This window comes from Populus nigra, chromosome 16 (assembly GCF_951802175.1).
Source record: "Populus nigra chromosome 16, ddPopNigr1.1, whole genome shotgun sequence".
NCBI classification, from domain to species: domain Eukaryota; kingdom Viridiplantae; phylum Streptophyta; class Magnoliopsida; order Malpighiales; family Salicaceae; genus Populus; species Populus nigra.
The window spans coordinates 9,143,218-9,169,062 of NC_084867.1; the positions used below are offsets into that span (position 1 = coordinate 9,143,218).

At 33.0% G+C, this 25,845-nt stretch overlaps 3 protein-coding genes and 1 long non-coding RNA gene across 5 annotated transcripts; 2 read left to right on the forward strand and 2 right to left on the reverse strand.

Annotated features, from left to right (window-relative positions):
* The first annotated feature begins 1,223 nt into the window (after positions 1 to 1,223).
* LOC133676161 (succinate dehydrogenase subunit 7B, mitochondrial-like) lies at positions 1,224 to 4,396 on the forward strand. Its single transcript, XM_062097768.1, has 4 exons — positions 1,224 to 1,464; positions 1,555 to 1,623; positions 3,465 to 3,567; positions 4,078 to 4,396. The coding sequence occupies exons 1-4, from the start codon at positions 1,402 to 1,404 to the stop codon at positions 4,149 to 4,151; spliced, it is 309 nt and encodes a 102-aa protein (XP_061953752.1). The 5' UTR covers positions 1,224 to 1,401; the 3' UTR covers positions 4,152 to 4,396.
* A 203-nt stretch (positions 4,397 to 4,599) lies between these two features.
* LOC133676162 (uncharacterized) lies at positions 4,600 to 6,936 on the reverse strand. Of its 2 annotated transcripts, XR_009835552.1 has the most exons (5): positions 6,331 to 6,936; positions 5,538 to 5,584; positions 5,138 to 5,283; positions 4,968 to 5,009; positions 4,600 to 4,872 (listed from the first exon to the last, which is right to left on the reverse strand). It is a non-coding gene; the product is annotated as an uncharacterized LOC133676162 (long non-coding RNA). The 2 variants fall into 2 exon arrangements; XR_009835551.1 differs by having other exon boundaries at positions 5,538 to 6,936.
* Positions 6,937 to 7,762: 826 nt separating this feature from the next.
* LOC133675343 (LIM domain-containing protein WLIM1-like) lies at positions 7,763 to 11,219 on the forward strand. Its single transcript, XM_062096696.1, has 5 exons — positions 7,763 to 8,141; positions 9,835 to 9,931; positions 10,032 to 10,072; positions 10,172 to 10,261; positions 10,712 to 11,219. Exons 1-5 carry the CDS (start codon positions 8,004 to 8,006, stop codon positions 10,919 to 10,921), a joined length of 576 nt encoding a protein of 191 aa, XP_061952680.1. The 5' UTR covers positions 7,763 to 8,003; the 3' UTR covers positions 10,922 to 11,219.
* A 6,325-nt stretch (positions 11,220 to 17,544) lies between these two features.
* LOC133675580 (uncharacterized) lies at positions 17,545 to 18,795 on the reverse strand. Its single transcript, XM_062097001.1, has 3 exons — positions 18,413 to 18,795; positions 18,124 to 18,272; positions 17,545 to 17,937 (listed from the first exon to the last, which is right to left on the reverse strand). Exons 1-3 carry the CDS (start codon positions 18,702 to 18,704, stop codon positions 17,812 to 17,814), a joined length of 567 nt encoding a protein of 188 aa, XP_061952985.1. The 5' UTR covers positions 18,705 to 18,795; the 3' UTR covers positions 17,545 to 17,811.
* Between the last annotated feature and the right edge of the window lie 7,050 nt (positions 18,796 to 25,845).

The following is a 25,845-nucleotide window of genomic DNA, read 5'->3' on the forward strand; positions in this document are numbered from 1 at the left end:
TTTACTATATATCCAACATTTCATTGACAAAAATCTTAATTCAAATAATTTTGAATTTCTAGTTTGTCTTCTTCATTAATAGATCCTATAACCAAGTATAGGATACCACTTTCATCATATCTCTTTCAATTTGTGTCTTAGAACACATGTTTTTATATGAAGGTTTTCCATGCAAAATAAATAAGAATCCAATCTTAGATTTTTCCATACTTTCAGTGTGAATTATAACAATTTAAGCAACCTTCTAAATCTATTTTTACAAATATCCATATCCAATATGTAGTTTATTTCTTCCAATTTCTTAATTTTTTTATGGAGAAATTCTTTGACACCTAAAACCTTACTGATTAAAGTAAAAATATGTCATTTCTTAATAATAATAATAATAATAAATTATCTACATATAATATTAGAAAAATAATACCACTTTTACTAACCTTTTGTAAACACAAGGTTTATACATATTTTTTTATGAAATCAAATCTGTTGATTATACAATCAAAATTGAATATTCCTGCTCCTTAAAGCTTGTATTGTATATTTGTTCATTGCCTTTCATGTTAGTCTCTTTCTTAAAAATCTATTTAGATTCATTGAGTTTTATCCTTTTAGGTAGATCAACCAAGTTCAATAGCAAACTTGTAAAAACTATATTTGCCCCCTTCTCTTTCTTATTCTTGAAGTTCGCCATGACCTCGTCGTCTTTCTTCTAAATATTTTTCAAAAGTAACCTTTAATGCTTGTTTTTTCATAACATGAGCTTCCATACATTGCTAATGTACTAGAAGATTGATGTATAACTCATCGATGGTAAGAACATCCAAATCATTTGATTCTTCAATAGAACACATCACATAATCATACTTATGTGTCATGGATCTTAAAATCTTCTCAATGATTATTACATCAGAGTACAAGCAAATATGCTCGTTCATAGACTCTCTCCCCTTCTGCACTCATGTTGTTCTTTGATATTTCTGCTTTAGGGAATTCCAAATGCTTTTAGTTGTATCTTTGTTATTTCTGCTTTAGGGAATTTCAACCGGGCTCTTATATCATGGCTCCAATACCAATTACCAATTACTGAGAATTGGTAAACGCAAACAAATTAGGAGAATGTTTGCTACCCACTCTTTAGATGCCTGTGTTGACGTGGCAAGTAACTAGGAATTGGCAAGTGACTAGAAATCAAATTACTTGTTATTAAAGAATAGGAAATTATTCAAACCCCTAAGCAAAAACAACTATCAATTCCAACAATGGTGAATATAATGGGGCAAAATTGAAAAAACAAAAAACATTATGGGTTGAATCGTAAAATCGGAGTAGTAGTAGCAAGCAACTCTTCTATCTATGCACTGACCAGGCTGAGAGGAGAAAGAAAGAGAAAGAGAAGAAAAGATGGCTTTCTTACTGAAGAATTGCTCCTCCTCCATTTCTTCACACCTCCGATCTAAATCTCAGGTCTTTTTTCTTATTTGATTTTGATTTTGATTTTTATCTGTATTTCCGTTCTTTCCATGTCTATGAATTCATTTATTTATTATTGTACAGAAGACACAGGACGCCCTCTCTATTTCGCGTCGCGGATTCCATGTTGAACCTGGTCCTCGCGAGAAAGCTGTCTCTCTCTCTCTCCCACCCTCATTAATTATATTCCAATTTCCTTTATTATTTTGCTTAAGGGTTTTTCTTGTGTGTGTTTTTGACTTGGTGAGATGCTGATATCTTCTTGTCTAAATCATAAACCTGTAATCTTGCTTCTCTCTTTCTTTTTTAATTATTCATATCTCAAATCATGATTTTGATAAAATTCTCGCTTTTTTAGCATTTTTGTTAGTAAAACCAGCCATTTTCTGTGTTTGTTGCTAAATGAAGCTTGGTTTGTTTTATCCATAAATTTAGAATTGGTAATTACAGAATGCGATCAGTCAAGTCGAGTAATTCTTGAGCTAAATATATTTATAAATAAATAACGGTCAATAAAGATTCGATAGTTTTTGGGATTAATCTTGTCTTTCCTATCATATTTAACTAATTTCCAATAAGAGCCATAGGCATTGCCATGATGTACTTTGCACTTTTCGATATGATTTTGTTGGGAAAACTTCTAAAGTGCTTTTTCTGAAGAATTAAAACCTGCCCTTTTTCAATTTTTTTTCCTGAATTGCTAGAAAATACTCCCTTCATAATAAATTGTGTTTAAAGCGAACTAGCAAATACTTGAAACTTGGAATTGGGTTGCCAAAAGCAAGATTTTTTCTTGCAGATTCAGCCTGTGCAGCAGGTACAATTGGTTTGTTGCCCTGCCTGTTTCAAATAACCTGGTACAACCAACTGAGCCTTGCACTTTTGGTTTAAATTCCTGCACCGATCTGTAGTACTTGACAATTTTCTGCTCATGTGCCTGAGATCTCCCGTTAGTTCATATGTTGTAAGCCAATGTCTGTCATCCTCTCTTCTGCAGCAGCTATATGTTCAAGTTTCTGCAGAAAATTTCAAGGATTTGTCAACTTTCTTCTAAAGGACAATATCACCACTACCCTCTCCGTAATTAATAATTTAGCAGCGATTCATGAAGAATTTCCTACAAGTTCATTGTCTTTCATTTATTTCAAATTCTCCACAATGTCTGCATTTTTAGAGACTACTTTTCTAATTATTGAAACTCAAAGTTTCCCACGCATGTATTACCTTTATAACACTAATTGTTCTTGTATTGTATTTGCTTGCCATTCTCTGAATTGTCCCCAATGCTCTAAGCATTCCCATTCTCAATTTCCCTTGTATTCTTTCTCCCGTGTCATTGTCCATGATGAGCTGGTCTCTTTTCGAGATTGTTTTTTTGCATCTTCCATCCACCAAATTCCATAATTCTTATAGAACTCCAGTTTTCTTGATGCTTCCCTTTAATACCATTAATTTGATATGAGGAATATGTTGAAAAAGGACAGCAATTTGTGCAGGCATTGTGTAGGAACGCTTTTCATATCAAATTTGAATGAAGCAAGATGGATATAATGATCTCGCTAGTGGAACAGTAACAGTACAGAAACTAATGACTTGATATAGAAATTTTGTAAATTTTTGACAAATGCATAGCTGCTTGATATGTTAAACTGCTGCTCTTTACAGCCTGTTTTGAAACCTAATATCATGGTCTAGGGAAGAAAACTCATAGCCTAGGAAATGACAAAGTTGTGGAGGCATTGATACACTGCTGGATATGTGCAACTGGTGCTCTTTACAATCTGTTTTGATTTAAAACGTGATTTCATAGTCTAGGAATATTAAAGAGCCAGTAAAGCCAGAAAACTATCTCCTGCAGTTCTCTAGACATGAAAATTACAAAGTTACCTCGTAAAAGACAATTCTACCTTGAAATAATCAATTGCTAAAAATAAGTGAATGTGTGATTACGGAGTTTCAGTTATGAGTGGTTTGCTAAGTTGTTTATCTTACAGCTCTTGGCTGAAGACCCTGCTCTTAAGTGGTTCAAATCACATAAGAAGAGTGTGTGGAGACTCAAAAGAGCTGGAGATGTTCTGACTCTTGTTGTTGTAGCAGGTATGTTGTTGCCTTTCATACAAGTAGAAGAAAATTGCACATAGTTCTTAAAATGTTTTTTGGTAAAAAAGCCTTGGGATTGGTTAAACCTCATTATTAGTGGGTATAGAATTGGAAAAAATGAGAGTGTCAAACATTTTGCATGTAAATGTCATTGTTGTTAATTGGAATGATTATTAATTATCCAAAGAGCACATCTAGACAACGAGTCAGATGATTTGAGCTTTTATTCGTGTTAGTGCATGTCTCCATATCATGATGACTGACTGTAATCTGATACACTAAAGACTCGCATTAGAGTCTTGTCATGCTGTCGTAGTTGTTGTTCTACTTGAACTTTCCAGTGCGTTGCTAGTGGATTTAGTTGGAAGCAGGCACTTTAATCAACAAAAAAAACTAACCTTTTCAGATTTGAATGATGGTATTGCTTAAAGTTAACCGGAGATCATGTGCACAGTGTATAGATTATCTCACCAAGAATTGCAATCTTATGCTATGTTTTTGTTTCAGGCTGTTGCTATGAAATTTATGTCAAAGCAGTGATGCGGGAAGAAGCTCGGAAAGAGGCAAAGAAAAGTGCATAATTGGGTGTTCAGTGTCTGAGATTTCTGTTTCTGTCAAGCACATCAGATCCATTTGCAAAATTTTCAGTGTCCAATAAGTAGTAACTGCCATTTGTGATCAAATGCTTGCCCTCAAAAGCTTCGTTTTTTTGGGTTCTGTGCTATGAAGTTTGTCATTTTTTCATACCATGCCTATGGAAAAATCACCCTAGTGGTGCCTGTTTTTGGATCCCTTGGACATTTGAATGTACATCTGTTTTCTTCTATCCTTGTTGCCCTTGTTGAATGACCAAAGCACATACAATTGAAGGATTTACTTTAGTTTGGTTAAAATGATCCAATCATGTAGCTTTAATAGCCTTTTTTTTTTTCTCGGAGAGAAAATTCCATAAAAAATTTACTTGGTAAATAAAAGTGTAATTTTAAATTAAAGCTAATCCTTCATCTGGCACCATTAAACCGTGAACAAGAAGTCAAATTTCAGATATTTAAAAGATCTCGTTGTCGTATTTTGTTTTGTCAAACAAATGCACGAATTTAAAATGGCAATCCACAACAAAGCTATAGAATTTCAAGCATTCAAGTTTTATTGCTTGCGTACGAGCTTGAGCTGAATTTGTGGATATCGACGATTTTTTTCAGACGAGTATTCATCGGAGCCGCAAGCTTGCTGGAAAGATCATCATTTCAACACTAGGGATTCTGGTATATCTGCTCCTCTAAGCCTTGTAAACAGCAGCTTCTGTGGATTGTGTCAACAGGAGCCATCAACAGGAATGCTAGATAATTGTGAAGAGCAGCCAAGAGAAGATTCATAATCAAATTAAAGTAATTTACCGAAGTTCGAATGTAGTGATTACCAAAGTCTTGAGCATCAGCCTGAAGGCAGAGTTGACAATAAGAAGCCAGAAATGAGAAAAAGAAACAAGGCATGCTAAAAGAAAACTGCAAAAGAAACTTGAGGTTACAAGAGAAGCGAGCCTTTCCAGTTTCAGATAGCTTCTCACCAGTTTCCTATTGAGAACAAGCAGGGCAGTACAATTATAGTCTCCTATCAAGCACCCATGTTAGAGCATGCCCGGCCAGTAAACATCTTAGACGACATACCGGCATGGCACAGGCTGATACATATGACTGCTTTCAACTAGGGCACCTGCAAGATTGTTGCTTTCACAAGGGTCTCTTAAAAACCCAGAAAAAAAGTCTCAAGTTTTTTCCTAATTTTTAAAGATGAGCATTCTTGTAAGCAACATGCGAGAAGACGTCCTGTTTTTTCTCCCTCTCCATTTTCTAATGTCTAAGGAATTTAAACAAGTTAAGAGCACATCCTCTTACACAGAAAGGAGTATTTTGAAGGTATAAATTACAATCTACATGACAAAACATAAAAGCAACATAAATTCTTACATGGCGGAGCCTTGAAGGGTCTACAGAAGAGAAAGGTAGGAAAAATCCTGCAAATTTCAGGAAGAATAAGTCAAATTACACTTCTTTTTCGTTATGTGGTTGAGGCAACTATCTGATTTTAGTAATAAATTTGCCATGTTTTAGATTCCTGCAAGCATGAGATCAACAAGAACAGGAAAAGCTCACAGCAAGCCTATAATTTAGACACCGCCTCATCTTATCACTCCAGAAAATAACCAAGGACTGCAAACTTTACACTGTCAAACGTACAATTATAGTAGGTAAAATGGTAAGAAACCAAAGAAGTCAAAAGGTTTTCTTAGAAAAAAGCTACTTTTGTTATTGAAATTCAGAAAGAGAAGAGGACTTGCTTCTGAATATTGAAGCAAGAGTAACTATGTATTCTTATCTGCTACACACACACACACACACACACACACACACACACACACACACACATATATAAGCAGACATAGCCTGGAAATCATAGTTAATCTAATTGGAAATCATAGTTAATCTACTTTCCACTTTGAATAATAACTTCTGAAGCTCATCAGCCGGAGAACAGCATAACAGGGAAAATGGATGGCAGAAGTCCTTCAAAACCCAAGTTCACAATTAGAATCAATGGAGGACCTAGTTCTAACACAAAGGATAGCCAATGACTGAACTAAGCAAGGTAAGCTACATGAATGGATCCCAAGGAACAGAGAATTTTTTTTAAAAAAACTGAAGAAATAGAAACTATCTATACACTTAAAGTTAGAAAATTAAAAAAAGGATGCTGTTTTACCTGCAGGTTCATGGATGAATCCAAAGCCTTATAGAGAAAGCATTCAATCAAGAACATAATTAGTTGAAATTGAATTTGGGAAATTAAGCATCTTATATATAATTTTGTCTTATTGCCTGTGCTGTGAGTTGTTGTGACTAACGTGGTCATGCAAGCACTAACAAGATTAACTCTAAATTCAAAGATGAAATGATATTTAATGGTCATTCTATTTTCCAGATTCTAGGATCTCCTGCCCTTCTTTTGCAATTTTGTGCCAGCCCTAGCAAGGATCACCATATTGAAATGAAGTAAAATACCAGGGTTGACATGATACTCAGAGATCGTAGCAGCTTCCACAGATACTAACTGATACTGAAGTAAGCATCACCAGAAGAATCCACATGATGTGTTCAGCAACAGCCTCATTGAAAGAACATCAAGGCAGGTAGACAGAGACACTATCTACAAAAGGCTATAGCTCAACTCCGAAGTCAACTGAAGATTATCAGCAATTCTCACCAGCATTGCAAGCCTCTTGGAATGTCCGCACAATTCAAGAAAAGCTCATGCAAGAACTCCACTCTCCCTCGTTTCTTTGCAAAAGCAGACTTTTATTTTTGGATCATTAAGGTTGCCAACGTATATGCACTACGAGTTTATGGGACTAATAAGTAGTCAAATCCAAATTCAAACAAGAAAAATATAATGATTTGTGCATTATTAAGAGATAACAGTAAGAATTAAATAAGATAAATTCTTTAATTGTTAATAGAATTATTATTATTATTATTATTATTTTGAAGGAAAGTGTGTTTGCTAAAATTAACATGCGAACGACTAAAACTTAAAATTAGTATTGGTGATGTTCTTTTGAAAATTCCAAAAATTAAAAGAAAGCTGATTCAAAGAACACCTTACTATGATTAGGTTGGTGGTTGGTAAAAGTTTTAATTTTTTTAAATTTTAAATCAATGTTTTTAATAGTTTTATATCGTTTTAATATGTTAATATTAAAATAATTTTTTTAAAATAAAAAATATTTTAATATATTTTTAAATAAAAAAAATATTAATAATTAGATTCTTGTATGAATAAGAGTATAGTTATAGGTTGATGGTTGAATAAAGTTTTGAAAAATTTTAAAATTAATTTAATATATTAATATTAAAAATTCTCTGTCACTTAAGTTTTGTAACTATCACTTAATGCCCTGAAAAGCAAAAAACAGGATATGTTCGAATCCATCCAGTGCTGAACTAGATTAGATTCTTGTAAGAATAAAATCACAGAGCTTCTCTTACAGTCGATGACTCAAGTCTAGTAGCTTGACACCTGTCGAAACGTAGGGCAATAATGTAATATAGTCAGCTACTTTGGTTTTGGAAAATGACCAAAATGCCGCCAACAAAGACGCCTTGCATTTTCTATTGTGTCTACGGTCTACTTGTAAATTAGTAATACGTATCTGTATTGTTAGGTTTCTCTCTTTTTAACTCTCTGGGCTGTAAATCGCGTAACGCACACAGAATTTGGAACTCCTCTCCTCTTACCTTTTATCACCACCACCAATCATTTCGAAGGTTTTTGAGAAGAAGAAGAAGATCCATCAGAAAGATAGATAGATAGCTAGCTAGATATCATCTATCAATATCTATATCACCCGTTTATTTGACAAAGTAAAGTAATCATCGATGGCAACATTTGCAGGGACAACTCAGAAGTGTAAAGCATGTGATAAGACTGTGTACTTGGTGGATCAACTCACCGTTGATAACAAATTCTATCACAAGGCTTGTTTTAGATGCCACCACTGCAAGGGTACCCTCAAGGTTGATACCACCCTCCCTTTGTGGGTGTGTGTGTGTGTGTGTGTGTGTGTGTGTATCACAACTACATGCAGAAGCCTGCTCAAAGATACAGATATAATATTGACATCTCCTCTTTTACTGGATCATACATATTTATAGTCACCTTTTAGTTCAATTTCTTCACTTTTGTAGTACATGGTTATAGAGAAGGTTGTGTAACTTGATGATTGTGTGCTTGCTTGTCGTGTCAAGACTAGATAATATACATGTCAACTGAAAGGATGTTTTTGTTTGTTTGAAGCTGATTTGCTTTCCAACGTGATTATCCCAATATATATTGCCATAGCTAGTACTCGAACAATAGAAATTTTCTTTTTTTGTTCTGGGGATCCAAGTAATTGAGTTCATGATTTTGCATATGTATTCATCTTTCCTTTTTTCAATTGGATGATCTATAGATGGGGTTTTTTAGACTCTTTGATATTAAATGCTGTTTGTCCTAGTTGGTTGATGTAGGTCCCTTTTTTTGGCCATGAAGTTTATTTGTGGATCCCCAGTTTTTGAGCGGTGATCGGGTATCCCCACAGGTTGTCAAGGGAAGGAGAGGTGGGGTTGAGAGAGAGGTCACATTTTCAAATCTTTGTCAAGCAAACAATGACTTGGGATGGGTTAAAAAGCAATTCTTCATTGCTTTTGTTTTCTGTCGGTATATTTGATAGTTGGGAAGAGAAGAATGGAGTTTTGTTCATTTTCAAACCACATAGTTGATTCAACAATTTCTCAGATATCAAATTTAAAACAGCAAAATGGTAATTTTGCATATACAGAGGTGTCTATTTTTGAAGTTAATTTTATGGCCATATTACATCATAATATGGAGAACTTTATTAGCTTACCAGGGAGAGATACATGCAGTTATTGTCATGGTACAGGGACACAGCAGGACCTCTAGAAGGTTGAGTAAATGCAAATTGTCTGTTTCTTTAGTCCTTGGAACGTGTGAATCATATTGTTTTCATATTGAACTTTGTTTCCTGGTTTAACTGAATGATTTAAGTTGATATATATATGCGACCTGCAGCATGAACACAGATAAGATAACCAACAGTGGCAGTTTTTTCTCATTTCCTTTTTTGCCATACTGATTGCTAGGTACCACCAGAAACATGGTTTAACTAAATCAGCATGCAATTGGCAAATTTCATTGCAATTGAAGTGGGTGTGAATACATAGGGAAGAAAACTTACTGTAAAGGATTTCACCTCATCAATCAAGATACATTGAAACTTATCTTTATTGGAGGCATATATGGATCATAATTGAGTTGTGTATTCATTCTCCAATCTCATGACTTTCTGAGTTACGTTTCTGCTTGTACCTCTGGGGGATGAACCTGGGGCTTGTTCCCGAAATCAAAAGACATAGTATAGCCATATGTGAAGTAATTGAGTGATGAAAAAAAGGTAATCAGAGGTTGAAGAACTAACATATAGCAGAATAAGAATGTTGATAACTACACATACTTGGATTTTCTGGTCAAACTAGTGCATAGTAGCCATATGCAGAAACCTATTATAAAGATTTCAGGCAGCTTCGGGATTAGGTTCCTAAGAAAACATGGTGCCTTTTTTCATTGTAAAACAGATATAAACTCGTGTTTTCTGTGATGTTTTCTTGTTAATTGATCTAAACATGTTCCTTTTCACCTTTGCAGTTGAGCAACTATTCATCCTTTGAAGGTGTTTTATATTGCAAGCCTCACTTTGATCAACTTTTCAAGATGACAGGCAGCTTGGATAAAAGTTTTGAAGGTGAATACCAGTTATTAATTTTCCTGAAGCACATTACCCTGTGTAACATCTGCTTGTTCAATTTCATTCACGGGATTTTATTTTCATCTCCCTTTCCTAGGCACTCCGAAAACTGTTAGAGGTGACCGGTCTGCCGATCAGGTATTGAAACTTCATTACAAGTTACAACCATTTCATATTTGATTATTAATCTTTAAAATGATTATTAAGATGCTTCTTTTTGTGAATGAAACCGCACAGGTCCTTAGCAACAGCAAAGTTTCAAGTATGTTTGCTGGAACTCAAGAAAAATGTGTTTCTTGCAATAAAACTGTTTACCCACTCGAAAAGGTAAATGGGGTGGTTTAATAATAGTAATAATGCATGTTTTGATAGAATAATATCATTTTTTCCCACTAGGGCTGGAAGATGTAAGGCATTAAATTAAGCAAATAAATTTGTTCAGATCATTGCAGCTGTTGGCTTTGCTTGTTTTGCAACATGTTTAAAACTAATGAAAATAGAAAGCTATGCTACCAAGGATGTCCAAGAACTTTAAGTTTTGGGCTTGAACACAAGTCATGTATTTTTCTGTTTTATCTCAAAATGTTTTCACAAATAGACATCTTTGCATCGCGTAGTTCTCCATTAATGCTCCAATTCAAGTCTGTGAAATCTCTACCCCATGTGTTTGTTTTCTAAGATTCTCAAATCTCAAGAATGAATGTTTGATGTTGTGGAAAAAGAAAAATAGGGAACTATTCTTATAGTTTCTTGTCCCGAACTTTGTGCATCTTTCAGGTGGCAGTTGATGGGACATCTTATCATAAAGCTTGTTTCAGATGCGCTCATGGAGGCTGTGTCATCAGCCCCTCCAACTATGTAGCCCATGAGCATCGTCTGTATTGCAGGCACCATCATAATCAGCTCTTCAAGGAGAAGGGAAACTTCAGCCAATTCGGCAAACATGAACATCTTACACCAGTGGATGAGACTGCAACTGCTGAATGATACTGTATAATTTTCTATAAACTATTGTGTGTGATAAGTACTCAGAGAGCTTTATTTCCATGTAGAGTCGGATGCAATTTGCTGAAGTGCATGAAAAGCAATAACAAGCTTGTAGTATGTTTTGAAAAAAACGGTATTCATTTTGGGAGTTCCAGCTTGTTGCTGTAACATTTTGAGTGTGAGTTTCGAACTTATAACAAGCTGAGATGTGTTGAAAATAAATACAGAAAATACTATAATTTCTGTATTTATTTTCAAGCTGAAGCTTATTTCTATGGATGCAGTGTCTTGTTTGTAACTTTGCTTTTTTCTGGAGTGCTTGTGTCGCTGGTTTGTTCAAATTCTTAAACAATTCACATATCTAGACCGTTAAAAGGTATACAATGTGCCTTATCTTGGATTCATGTTCATAACAATTAAATCAAGCTCTTTTCATTTTTCATAACAATTAAATAATAGATTTGGATCGTGATTGTAAAATCAGTCAGGGTGCAATACCTAACGAATTAGGTTGAAATTATTAGAAGCCTTAGTTTCATGACTGTTGTCGAATAAGTTCTTACTGCTCTTCAAAAGATAAAGAGGTCATGCTATGGCAATAACTTGCAGCAAATTAATTAACAAAACAGGCTGTAGTTAAATCAGTGTTGCCACACTCATAAAACATTTTTTACAGTATTCTGTGCTTTTTTTTTTTCAATTTGAAGATTGTTTTGGAAATTATACTTTGTATTTTATTTTTTCTCTGCTAGGTTATATATTAATCTTATAAATTTAATTTTTTTTATCTATTTCAACCTTTGACATTATATTTAGGGGCTTCATAATTTTCTTTCGATTTATTTTTTATAAATTTATTTCAATCTAAAGATCTAAATCACAGGTTTAATGAGTTAACCCTAGTTGACATGAGTTATTTTTTAGGCCAAATTTTTTAGTTGATCTTTTTTTAATTTCATCCTTCAATATTAGGTTGGTTAAAAATTAGATTTTTTAATTTTTAGTTTTGCTTTATACAGGGTTATACTGATCTCATTACATGGGTTGCGGGTTTAACAAGTTGACCTGAGTTAACTATGTCCATTTTATCTGCGTCCTTTTTTATCGAATATTTTTAATTGGGCTTTGTAGTTTTTTTCAATTTTCTTTCAATAAAGTTATATCAATCTCATGAATCGGATCCCAGGCTAAACGAGTTAACTAGGTTAGTATATACCTGATCTTGAAATACACAAGTTCAATATAAATTGCAAAAACAAATTAGATATTCAATAATTATATTAGTTATGCCATTGTAGACTATGTTATATCAATTAAACAAGAATTACTAAGTTACATAAAAAAAAAATATTTGATCCTTTCGATTATGAATCATATGAAACTTATAAAGTTTGTTTATTAGATAAGATGACTAGAACACTCTTTACTAAAAGAGTGAAAGATCTAATGAATTATTATGTCTATTATATATAGATATATATGGAACAATAACGATTCGTTCCATAAATGGATATACATGATTTAGCATTGATGACTATATTCAATATGGTCGTGTGTATTTGATAAAAGTTTAAATCATTTGAAAGGTTTAAAGAATTTAAAAATGAAATTCAAATTCAAATTGAAAAGGTATTAAGATATTTTGATTAGATTGGGGTGATGAATACTTCAATCAAGATTTTCAAGATTATCTAAAAAGGAACAAAATTATCTCATAATAGACATTTTCTAGAACATCATAATATAATAGAATTTTTGAAAGGAGAAATTGCACCCTAATGGATATGGTGTATTCCATAATGAGCTATACAAACCTTCCACTTTCTTTTAGGGCTATACCCTGCAAACTACTACTTACCTCTTCAAAAAAGTGACATCAAAATCTATTGGTATGACTACATATGAGATATAGAATAGAGAGACTAATCTTATTATTTTTAAAATTTTGAGATATGACACTTATATAAAGTGTCTTGTATTTGAAAAGTTATGAGCTAAGTTAGACAAATATAATTTTATGGGATATTCAAAAAAAAATATTGGATATTATTTATATCATCTCGTTGAGCTAAAATATAACATGCTATCTTTCTAGAGAAGAATTTTTCTTGAAAAGAGTAGTGAAAGGAAAATAGAACTTGAAGAAGTGTAAGAACCACAAACTGATATCAAAATAGAACTTGAACCTATGTCAATAACGTTGGATGTTTATCATAAAGCTTAAGAGACATAAGAACTCCATAGATTTGGTAGGACATGTCATACACCAATGAAATATGAACTTCTCATGAAAGCTGAAAAATAACGAATTGCTCATACTTGATGAGTCTACAAATTAAATGGAACCAATATATGATATTAATTCTAAAAAATAGCTTGAGACCATGAAATATAAAATGGATTCCATGTGCACCAACCAGGTATGGATCTTAATTGATCCACCTAAAGGGATAAGACTCATTGGATGGAAATAAGTCTTTAAGAGAAAGACCGACATGGATAACAATATATAAATATATAAAGCTAAACTAGTTACCAAAGGTTACAAAGAAAGACAAATATGTTGATTTTGATGAAACCTTCTTACCGGTAACTATGTTAAAATCTATAAGAATTTTGTATGCTATAGTTGCATACCATGATTATGAGATTTGTTAAATAGATGTTAAAATTGTATTTCTAAATGAGAATTTTCAATAAGATGTGTATGTGGCACAACCTAAAAGTTTTGAATCTAAGAAGTTTTCCAATAAAGTTTGCAAGCTATAAAAATTTATTTATGGACTTAAACAAGCTATAAGGAGTTGAAATATCTAATTTTTATGAGATAATAAAACAATTTTATTTCATCCAAAATATGGATGAGCCTTGTATTTATAAAAAAAAGTTTAGTAGGAGTAAAACCATTTTCTTAATATTATATATAGACATCATATTATTAATAGGGAATGACATTTATTTATTTTAGTTAATAAAGATCTGTTTGTCTAAGAATTTCTCCATGAAAGAATGAGAGAAGCAACCTATATACTGAAAATAAAGATCTATAGAGATAGATCTAAAATATTGCTTGTATTGCTCCAATCCACATATTTAGATAAGATGTTAAAACAGTTTAGCATGAAAGAATTCAAAAAAGGATACTTATCTATTTCATATAAGATACATCTTTCTAAGGATATGTTCCCTAAAACACAAATTAAAAGAGATATCGTTCCATATACTTTAGATATAAGATCCATAATGTATGTAATGCTATGTACAAGATCAAATGTATCTTATACTTTGAGCATAACAAATGAATATCAATCTAATCTAGGTGAAGATCATTAAAAGATAATTAAAAATACTCTTAAATACTTGAGAAGAACTAATAATATTTTTTTGGTCTATGCATGGAGAAGATGAACTAGTAATTCATGGTTATTTGAATACTAGTTTTCAATAAGATATTGAAAATAAAAAAATCTAGGCTGGTTATATTTTAATTTAAATAATAGTGCTGAGTTGGAAGAGTTTCAAATAAGAGATCAAAATAGATTCTACAACTAAAGTCAGGTACACTTTTATGTTTGAGGAGACAAAAAAATTTGTTTAGATAAAAATGTTTATAATTAAATTAGGTATGATTTCTAACACTGTTGTTCTATTATGATAACAATGGAGCCATTACACAAGCAAAGGAATCAAAGTCTTATCAATGATCTAAAAATATATTTAGACAATTCTATTTTATTAGAGAATTATAGAAATGAAAGATGTATAGATAAAATGAGTACATACTGAAGAGAATCTCATAAATCCTTTTATTAAGCTATTTTCCCAGTAAAAATATTATCATCAAGTAGAGTGATATGCTATTTCACATATGAGTGATTGACTTTAGTACATATGATAGATTGTTAGTGTATATACTTTGTAGCTAATTGGTTATATGTGGTATTAACTTTGTTCATGTAAATATATTTAATTTATTAATAAAAACTTATTTATCTTTAATATTCATCAAATATTTGATTAATAAATTTAGAGTGAAGATAAAATTCTTAAAGATAAAAAGAATATTTAATCTTCACGTAATCTTCGTATAAACTTTAAACAACTCTAAATCTATATAACAGAATTCTTAGGGCTATCAAATTTTTTTAAAATTATTATTTTTACTGCATGTATATATTTAGGAAAATCCAATACTCTGCAATCTGCTTTTTATATATTTGGGAGAAGATAACTATTTCAAACATATAATCATTGTCTCGGTAATAGTTTATACCAAAAAGTTTTGCATTATTTTCTCCAAGAAAATAAGATGGTGAAACTAGTCATGCCTTTTCCAAATGATAGAATAATCATAAACTCTTAACAACAATATATCAGCAATCCCCTATACTATTTATTATCATCTCTCTTTGCAATTATAATTGAATATTTTCTTTTATTAAAACCATCAAAATATCTTCGAATCAATTTTTGCATATCACTAACATTTTTTTCATCATTGAAATCTAAATCAATGTATGCCATCGACATTTAAATTAGCCAGGTCTTAATTAAAGGGCTTGTAAAAGAATTCTGATAAAATCAATTCACTTTTCAATAATATTATTGAAACCAAACTAAACCAAACCAAGTGATCTAAGTGTTGAAAGAGTTGTACAAGCATTCCAATAAAGCAATTCATTTTTCAACAATGTTATTGAAACCGAACCAAACCATTAATGTGATTATAAACAAAGTGATTTGTCCATGCAACTAGTTTGATTTGATGTCGAAGACTAAGTATACAAAACATTCCATTAGATTGAATGAGAACTAGTAAAACTTGGTTGGCTGGACAAGCTATGTCAACAATTCATTAAGATTTTTTTTTTTAACAAAAAGAGAAAATTGTAATTTGTTGGGCTTGAATTTAACATCTTTACTCTTTTTTTTTTCTTTTCAATTATGTAATTACCATTTAACTATTCTTTTTCATTTTACATGTGTGATAAAAAATGCATTATAGTACATTGATGGTACGACAAATAAATCCACTAATTGAACTAATAATTTATTAACTTGATCAATGAGCTATTATTTGGATCAAATTAGTGTATGTTTGTTTTTTATGTTGTTTTTGCTTTTAGTGATAAGACTATCACTAAAAATAAAAAATAAAAATAAAAACAAGAATTTATTATTTTTATTTATTTTTTTGTTGTAAAAATTTGTATTATAGCAAAAACAAAACAAAAACAAACATACCAGAATCAAGGGCCATGATTGAGGGCCTCCATGACAAGCTTAGACGTCATATTAAACTGAAAGACTAAACCATTGAATTATTAGCATCCATCCCACTCTTTTAAAATTTATCTCTCTTGCGTGCACATTCACACTCATGAATATTGTTTTGTGCTTGTCAATGCCATGTCGTGTGAGAGAACCTATTTTTGTTTGGACCACAATGAAATGGCCGTAACCAATAAGGTGAAAGTAGGTGATATCGGCACTTGAGGGCCTAGCTGCTGTGATCAATCGTGTGACTTGTTCCGCCCCTGTCCCGGGTTCGACCCTCTATGTGCACGCCTGTCACCCCCGCGGTGTCTAACCTGCCCCTGGACTTGCAGGATGTCCAGTGAGCCGTGGGGAATAGTCGTGGTGCGCGCAAGCTGGCCCAGACACCCCACGTGAATCAAAAAAAAAAGAAAAAAAGTAGGTGATATCGTCGTTAATTATTTCCAAGTAATTAAGGTCGTAGGTGAAGCCGCGAAGGGACATTCTCCTCTCATATCTCTTAAATAATTTCCATGTTAATCAGTTGGTTATTGCTGTCGGTCCACCTCAACCTTGAAAAAATGTCTCTGGACTCTGGATAATTAAAATTTCCAAAGTCCTTGGATATTCTATAGATACCAGCCCATTTGACATCGGCTTTAATTATGCACCACCTGGGGCATTGAATGTTCCTTTTTAAGCTTCTTGCCACACTGTTTTTGTTCCCTTTTTTCCTTTTTTTTTTTTTCTTTTGAGAAATTAGTTCCTCGTTAAATAGCTGGCGAAGTGCTGGAATATGTGTATCATGTTTCCATCGATCACATATTTGACTACGAAAAATGCTTGGTACTGTTTCAACTGTTTTAATTTCGATCAGATCTGGTTTACTTTATTCCAAAATTCAATACGCGGATTATTTATTGCAAGTGTATCAAGCCCGTCAGAGAATTTTGAAGAATCCCAGCAGCATAAGTCGTCAGTATTAATAAAAACTGGTATCAATGGCATACAAAATATGCCAGAATCTTGCAGGATGAACTAACCCTAATGGTTAAGGACGTATATAGTCAAGTTATACGGTGTTAACTTCTGCCTGAGATTCATCCCATATACGGTGATATACGGTGTGATTTGCATGTTCCTGAGTTGGCTTACAAAGATCCCTCGGAGAAAGGGAAAAAAATTATAGCCCACGCCATTAGAATCTGATCAATTATGAACCATGAGAAATCTAACGATTTATTTGATTCTCTATTACAAAATATTCTCCTGTCTTCTGGGGGTTGGATGTTTGATTTGATTGATTAATTAATTACTCAGCACTACGAACACAGCAATAAACCCACCAAAATTATTGTACTATTAAATTTTGAAACAAAGTTCAATTTCATTTCAAAAGAGGAGTTCCTCGAGTTACAACCATGTTTGAGATGCCTCCTTTTGCTATACAAAGTATGCCCACATTAGCCAAATCTGTACTAGAAGAAAGATTTACTTTAATTTGTCCTAGTAGCTACCTGCCTCCATGGATTATCTGATATTAAATCTTGCAGGTTAAAGCAAGCCTGGATTCTGCTGTTGAGCCCATGTATTTGATCCTATGCAGCATGGAAGAAGGACATGATGAGACACAATTAGCTGCCGCTGCCAGCCTCTAAAATGCTACGGAGTGAGGGTTGCCATGCTCTTGATCTGGCCATGGCAGCAGAGTTAGCTGATGTTGTTGCCCTTGGTCTGTTTCTTTCTTTTTTAACGGTCACCTGAGATGTACTGGAAAATTAGTTTTCATGCATCCAAAACAATTAAGAGACTGATGAAAACATCAAGCAAGACTAGAAGGTAAGTCCTTAATCATGAAGGATGTGTGTGAATCATTCTTAACAAAAAAAATGGTTCTAGTTTCAACTAGTCATGTTAATCTGAAGAAATACGCAAAGGGAATTCACCTGATTTTTCTTCTCTTGTTCAGATCTTCTTGCTCTTGTATCCACTCCTGATCCCTGCTTCTCTTTCACCCTCTCAGGTTTCTCTTCTGATTCTGGATCGTTTTTCTTCAGCTTTGCTTGTTTCTTTGCCCATAACCCTTTCGTAACCTCTGGAAGAAAACAAAACCCCAAAAAGAAAATAAGACTACTTAATTTCAAAAACTGAGAGAGAGGGAGGGAGAGAGAGAGAGAGAGATCTTTCTTTCGAAAATTAAGCAAGCAAACTATATAGACTATAAATATGACAAACCTTGAGTGGTGATGAGTCTATAAACATGGCCAAGAACAAGAGTATCAGTAGGCCTGAGAAGCTTAATCCTCGTCACTCTCAGAGAATTATTGTTAGCGGTGCCGTTGTTGGGACATTCCCCATTGTTATTGGTTGGATCATACAAGGTGGTGGAGAGAAGAAGAGCAACGTAGTGACCAGGGTTCGTCTTCATGACCTCACTAGCACTCACAGGCCAATAAAAGTTTTCTATTTTTCCATTTGGATGTTGAATCACTAGAGTTGCAGCGTCAATGGCTTGACAATTCCCCATCTCTCTCTCGCTCACTCTCTCTGTCAAAGAATGTGTCTTGAAGAAGAAAAGGAGGACAGATGAAGAGGGGCAACGAGGGGAGTGGAAATTTAAATAGTTGGCTTTATAGCACCGACCCACCAATTTTGAAGTGTTTTTATCTATCTATGCCTTGGCTTTTTCCTATTCTATGGTCCGTAATAGTTCGGGGGGCTACACCTAGTCGCAATGCGTTACATCAAGGTAATTAAGGTATTGTTTGTTTTTTTTTTTCTGGTTAAAAATATTTTTATAAAAATTTAAATTTATTTTATTTTATTTTATATTTTTTATTACACGATATCAAAATAAATTTTTAAAAATAAAAAAATATTATTTTAATATATTTTAAAGTAAAAAATAATATAAAAAATAACTATAATCATAATACTAAAAAAATTATGCTGTGGATTTAGTGTGTGGTTTGTTAATAATGATTATTTAAATAATAGTTATTTAAATATTATTGAAAGAACAAAAAGAAATAAGGATTGATATGTATTTCCTCCAGTAAAGAAAAAAAAAAGAGAAAAAAATAATTATCGGTGATAAATCATCCATCAACCTCCACCACGCATCACATAAAGAGAAAGAGGATGCCCACGCTACCCATGTGATTACGCGTATTAAACACGCGTCAACAACTTTTCAAAATAAAATATTAAAAATTCAACATAAAAACATAAAAACGCCCCTCTTAACCTTGTAAATTACAAATAAACTCATATGAAATGACAAAAACAACCATAAATGCATGTTTTATTTTTTTTTATCTTTTCTAAGGGCAAAAACATATTTTAATTATAGCCTAATAAGAGAAAAACAAAAAAAAATCTTGCTGAGCAGCTCTAGCTTTTTTACATTATGGACAAAGAAGTATTTTTACTGTTTTAATATTTGTGAAAATATAAAAATAATATTGGTCGACAATTCTAGTTTTTGTTGACTTCAGAGATAAAAATATAATTTTATTGTCTTTTAATGATTAATAAGCCATAAGAAAAGATTAAATTACCCCTACATATCATTTTTTCCATCTAATAGAAAAATAAAAATTTTAATGTAGCAATTCATAGTAAAATATATCAGTGCAACAACCAAAAAAAAAAAACCCACATATTATATAATTTTGTTAAATAATTAAGGGAGAAGTTGATAGAGCCCTGAATTAGAGGGGATGTTTAATAGTTTAACCTAGCATAATTTGATAGATTTTTCTCACACGGAATGATGTGGTGAGGCGTGATTGGCTTGGTGATGAAGAGACAAAGGGAAGTGGGCCCAGAGGTGATTTTCAACCCTAAAGACAAATACATCACATACTTCGGTCCCCCTTCCAAACCAACAAATACAGCCAGTAAAAATAAAAAAATTATCACTAACTCAGGATGATTAAGAAAATATAATAGCAGTTCTTTTTTTAAGTATTATCTATTTAGAAATATATTAAAATAATATTTTTTATTTTAAAAAAATTATTTTTGACATTAATATATAAAAAATAATATGAAAACATATAAAAAAAATTAATTTAAAATTAAAAAAACAAAAAAACGTTTTTAAAATGCAAATTGATCCTTCCTCCCTCGGCTTGATTTTCACTGTGCTGTGTGGAGGGTGAAGTTATGGATGAGTTGAAAATGGAGACATGGCCTGCAGATATGCCGTACCATGAGGATCCGTTTTGTCACACTTTTGAACAAACAAACCAGGTGTGACTTTGATGTGCACTGACCAAACGTCACTTGATTATCTTACAACATGTTTTCAGCCATGAAGTTAAAGCTTTACCTAAGCTGTTCTTCGACCGTTACAAAAGTATTAGTGGACTTGTGTCTATTTGTCAACATAAAAGTCTGATCAATCCCTCCCACCTTTCTTGTCTTCTTTCTTTCTTTCTTTCTTTCTTTTTTCTATTCGCAATCCTCCACCCCTTTCTTTGCCACGTGAGCTACACGGCTAACAGTGCCTGAGAGCCAATTTGGAACCAAGATCAAGTCGCTTATGAAATTAAATTAAATTTCATAGTTTTAATTTTTTTGTTTATAAACAAATTCCTTTTTCGCAAGAACAACTGTAGGTTGTATGATTTAGGCCACAAATTGTAAATTACGAGCTTAATTTAGCTAATCTCATTTTAAAACTCAAACACGTCCATTGTGAGAGCGTGACAGAGGAAAAAAGAAGGCAGAAAAGCAACCGAGGCGGCAGAGGAAAGATGCACGGTGGCCACCGGACCGGACCCAAGAGCAAGTGCAATCAATAGGCGTGAAATTTTGTGAACGAGCAAAAGAAGCGTGAAGGAACTTCACATTCACTCGTGTGCAGACTGCGGGTCCCTCTTGCCACGTAAAGAGAGAGTCCCTTTATCTCCCCTCCACTGCTCGACACGCAATGAGTGCGTGTCGCCTGTGCCACATTCCGGCCAGTCTCGTCATCATCTGGTTCTTTAAGCAGGAAAGAGAGAGAGAGAGAGAGAGAGAGAGAAAAGGGGTGGGTGTCTCTGTGTATAGCCCATAAAAGGTGAAAGACTGAGAGGATATGGCCATCTCTGTTAAAGCAATTGGCTGCTTGCTCCTTTCTAAGTTGGCAAAGAAAGAAACATCTTTCCATTTTGTTTACGTTTTCTTTTTGGTATCCTATGGATTGGTGAAGGTGAAGGGTTTTCAGTTGCTTATGCCCTCAAAAAAAGCTGAAGTAAAAAGCCAGTCACAGAAGGAATCTTTGCATGACCTGTACCTCATCTTGGAAGCCCACCACAGAGAAAAAAGCAAATGAAAATAATAATTTATCAGTGCTTGGAAGGAGGATAATTTAATTGTTTTTTTTTTATTTAGAAATATATTAAAATTATTTCTTCATAAACAAATTTAGTTATATATACTTAGATTTTTTTCTTGTTCAATAATGTCTTTTTGTTTTCAAATACTATTTACCAATAAAATATTTATTTGAAAATGTATAATATGGTAATTAAAATATTGAAAACTTTAGTTTTTATAAATTTCTTATTTTTATTTGAATTATTTTTCAATTTTAATAGAATTTGATTATGTCATAATGAAGATATTCCATAATTATATCAGGAATAATTAAGGGGTAATGAATTTGTTAATAGAACAATATATTAATATTATTAATATTATTAATATATTAGATTAACATTTAAGATGTTGTTCTATAAAAAGAAGAGCGGATCAAGCTAAACGTGGATGGATGCAGCAAAGGAAATCCAGGAGTGGCAGGTGCTGGAGGAGTGATTAGAGACCATTTGGGAGCGTGGATAGGGGGATTTGCAAGGAATATTGGTATTTGTTCGTCAGTTAATGCAGAGTTATGGGCGGTCTATGTTGGGCTTCAACTTGCATGGGATAGAGGGTTTAGGAGGGTGGATTTGGAATCCGATTCCAAAGTTGTAGTGGGTCTCATTAATGAAGATAGTGTGAGAGTGGACAGGAATTATAATATAATTATGCAGATTAAAGGTATGTTAGGGAGGGATTGGGAAGTAACAACTTATCATGTGTATAGGGAGGCCAATTGTGTGGCCGATTGGTTGGCAAATTATGAGCTAACTAGGGATTTATTAGCCAGGGGATTAGATGTGTTAGAAGAACCACCGTCGGGGCTTTATCCCTTATTGTATTATGACCTGATTGGATCTACTGTTACTCGTTCAATTTAGAAGGGCTTATTAGCCCCGATTATTACCAAAAAAAAAAAGATGTTGTTCTATCATTTTGTAATAATATTGTATATGTTATTTTATTACAATATAGCATGCATCTTATCATATTATATAATAATTATATGTATTATATAGACAATATAAATGTTATTATAAATAAGAAGGGGAAAGAAAGTTGATCTCAGTGTACATCAAATATCTAAAAATATTTAAACTCATTTTTCATAGCATAGAAAATTATAAAATATAATTATGTTTTAATTTAAAAAAAAAATGAACGACAGATCATCTACCCCTTAAAATTTTGGATCAGAAATAGTAGGCGATGTGTCACTTGTCTTAGCTAGATTTCGATGATCTTTGGTTAAAGCAATTCATTTTCAACCATATTTCAATCTAAAAAACATCCTAAACACCTTGAAAAATATTTACATGGCCTTAAACACCCAAAAACAAATAGCTCAAACACCCACAATCAAGTCAAAACCAAAATTGATTGCAAGCTCAAATTTACCATATAAGGGAAGTTTAGGGGGGGGAACACCTAGGATAAACTCTCCACATTAAAAGAAATCTATTGACATCAAAATCATTTTTTTTTCGTGGCCTCATAGGCTAATTGTGAAAAATCCACACAAACCAAATAATTGTGATAATATAGATTTACAATTAGGTAAATCTTTTATAGACACATGTAAATCTTAATGGTCATGTAAATTGCGATAATATAGATTTACAATTAGGATAATTAATGGTCATGTAAATCTTTTATAAACACATCTAGGTTTTTTAAACTTTTTAAACATTTCAACAAATTATTATGAGATGTAAGTAGTGTATGATTTAACCTTTGGTTGGTGATCTGTAATTTAATTTTCTGACGTTTTTTTTTCATGAAAAAAATAAGCTATTTGAAACTTATTGCTGCACTCTTCTTTTTCTTATTCATTTAGTTGCCTCCCCTCCTCTTTATACGCATGGCTTTGCCTAGGAAAAATAATAACCCATTGATAGTGACCTTCCTACTTTTAGAGTTCATAATGTGAGTCTAACTATATATAACCTTAATGTTATCTTACTTTTTACAGTGGTGCTTGCAAACCATCCGTAGATTTGGAATTGAGTAGCGCATGATTTAACCTTCATGTATGGAATTAAAGCCACTGTACTTCTATTTATACACAATGATAAGAAAATCCCCATTTTTTCTACTTACTTCAACAATATCATTGTTTAGAGAGGGGTGCATGATGAGGTTCCACGCCTGGTTCCTGGAATTGGGAACAAACAATGGATCATGCTGATCAAATGGTGGGAGCTCACTGGCCTGAGAGATTTTCTGTCGTGAAAAAAATAATCTGATGACTGACAAAGTCATCAGGCCACTCCTTTTCCAATCTCATTACCACCAAGATCTTAGTAATTATATTAAGCGGCGGACATATAATTATTTATCACAAAGAATAGTGATATAAATCTGGTTTTTGCTGACTGCCACTTGCCTCTTTTCACTTCCTAACTTTCAGTCTGTTGCACTTCCCGTTCTTCTTCTTCAAATTTTAATTTTTGTTTTTTAATTCACTGAAAAATATATTTTCAGATTAATTTATACATCAATCAAGTATTTCTCAACAATTCAAAGACAATTCTCCATGTACTAAATTATATTTAATTCATATCTTCGAACACTAGCTACCCCAGATTAATCTTCGAACCTGTAATTGTAGATCAGTAATGATTGTGTATGGAGCATGTGATCTAGCTAGGCAGAGCGAACTTTACATAAAAAAATATATATACACACTAAGGTCCAGCATCTACCTCGGAAGTGGAGTTCATTAATTAGTATATACTATATGGAAAGAGAAGCACAGTGGATCCTCTTGGCTCTTGTCCATGCCTACTTTCTCTCCGCAGATCTTTCATCCTCATAATTTATTACTTTGCCTACCATATTATAAGTCAGAGAGTGCACAAGAGTAAGCCTTCATCATGGATTTGAGATTAAAGAAAAATTGCCGTGTGGTGGATGGCATATTCATGTGAGGGAGATGCATACTTTACTAACGAAATCCTCTGCAAGATTTTACAAACATGAAAACCCTAATGATGAGCTTAGTTTTCTGGTTATGCACACCACAGATATGGTTCCATTTTCCACTAATATAACACCTTATTTGGCTGCCCAGATCGTACATATAAACCAATTCTTTATGTGAAAATGGAAGTAGCCATGTGAGAAATTAGGTATCATGCTTCTAATTCTAGCTATTTGGTTCAAAAACATGAAGGGTACAGAAGCAAGTACTTGAAACATTCCATGGAGGGAGTCTTATCAGATTTTCACACATTAAGAAAATACATCAGATACTGTCAATCAATGTGTTTTTTTTTTAGTTGTATTTGTCTTTTAAGATTACATGTAGCTGAAGACAGAATTGTGTGTGGAATCGATTTTTAAAAAAGAGGTAAAATAATATAATTTAATACTCAATTATTTGATTTTTTTTAATAAGAGAATAAGAGGAGGAGAAGGACTCCTTCGTAGAACTGAGCAGAAAGAGCATTAAATATTAGAGCATCAAATATCTAAGACTTCTGGTTTTAACGAATCTGTCAAGCCTCGTATATAATATGGAAAACGCCTGCTTTTTCCACCATTTTTTTATGCTTTGATTCTGCGAGTAAGCATTGAACTCCTCCTGTTCAAGAATTGAAATAGTAAAGAAACAAGGGATGTCTGTTCCTGGAGGTCCCTGCTGTCAATGCCTTGGCATTTATGATACATTCAAATTAGGCCTCGCTTGACTCCCACCCCACCAAACAACACACGGAGTGTTTTTAGGGTTCATGTTAGTGGATGGTTTTTGTTTCTTTCTAGTTTCAAGCACTCAACTACGATATCATGACACAAAACCAAGAAGTAAGGCTAGTTGCCATTTGTATTTCTGTGTTTGGTAAACGAAGAAAATTAAAAATCAAGAGAATGCTCTTTCCCCGTCCTACAATTATGTAAGTAGTATACATGCATGCCATGGACGACAATAATCTTCTTGCTAAGATCTTGTTAACCATGGTTGTTTGCAAAGAAGATCCATGTATCAAGTGGGGCTGATCACAGATCAAAAATTAATCCAAAAGTTAGATGAGTAGCAAGGGTGAATGTGATAGAGATTTGTTTTTCCAAGAATTCCCTGAGTGTATTGTTTAACTGTAAAGTGCCAGTAAGATCCTGTAATCATCATCTACTTCTTGTGGCCATTATTACCAAGAAAAGCATCTGCTTTTTCAAGAATTAACACCAGCTTTAATGCAACTAACCTTGACCTTTTCTCACCCTACTTTTTGCAGCATCTTGGAAGATATAATAATAATAATAATAATAATAATATATGCAGTATCCACAACAACAAACTTGTTGCCCCTCTCGTAATC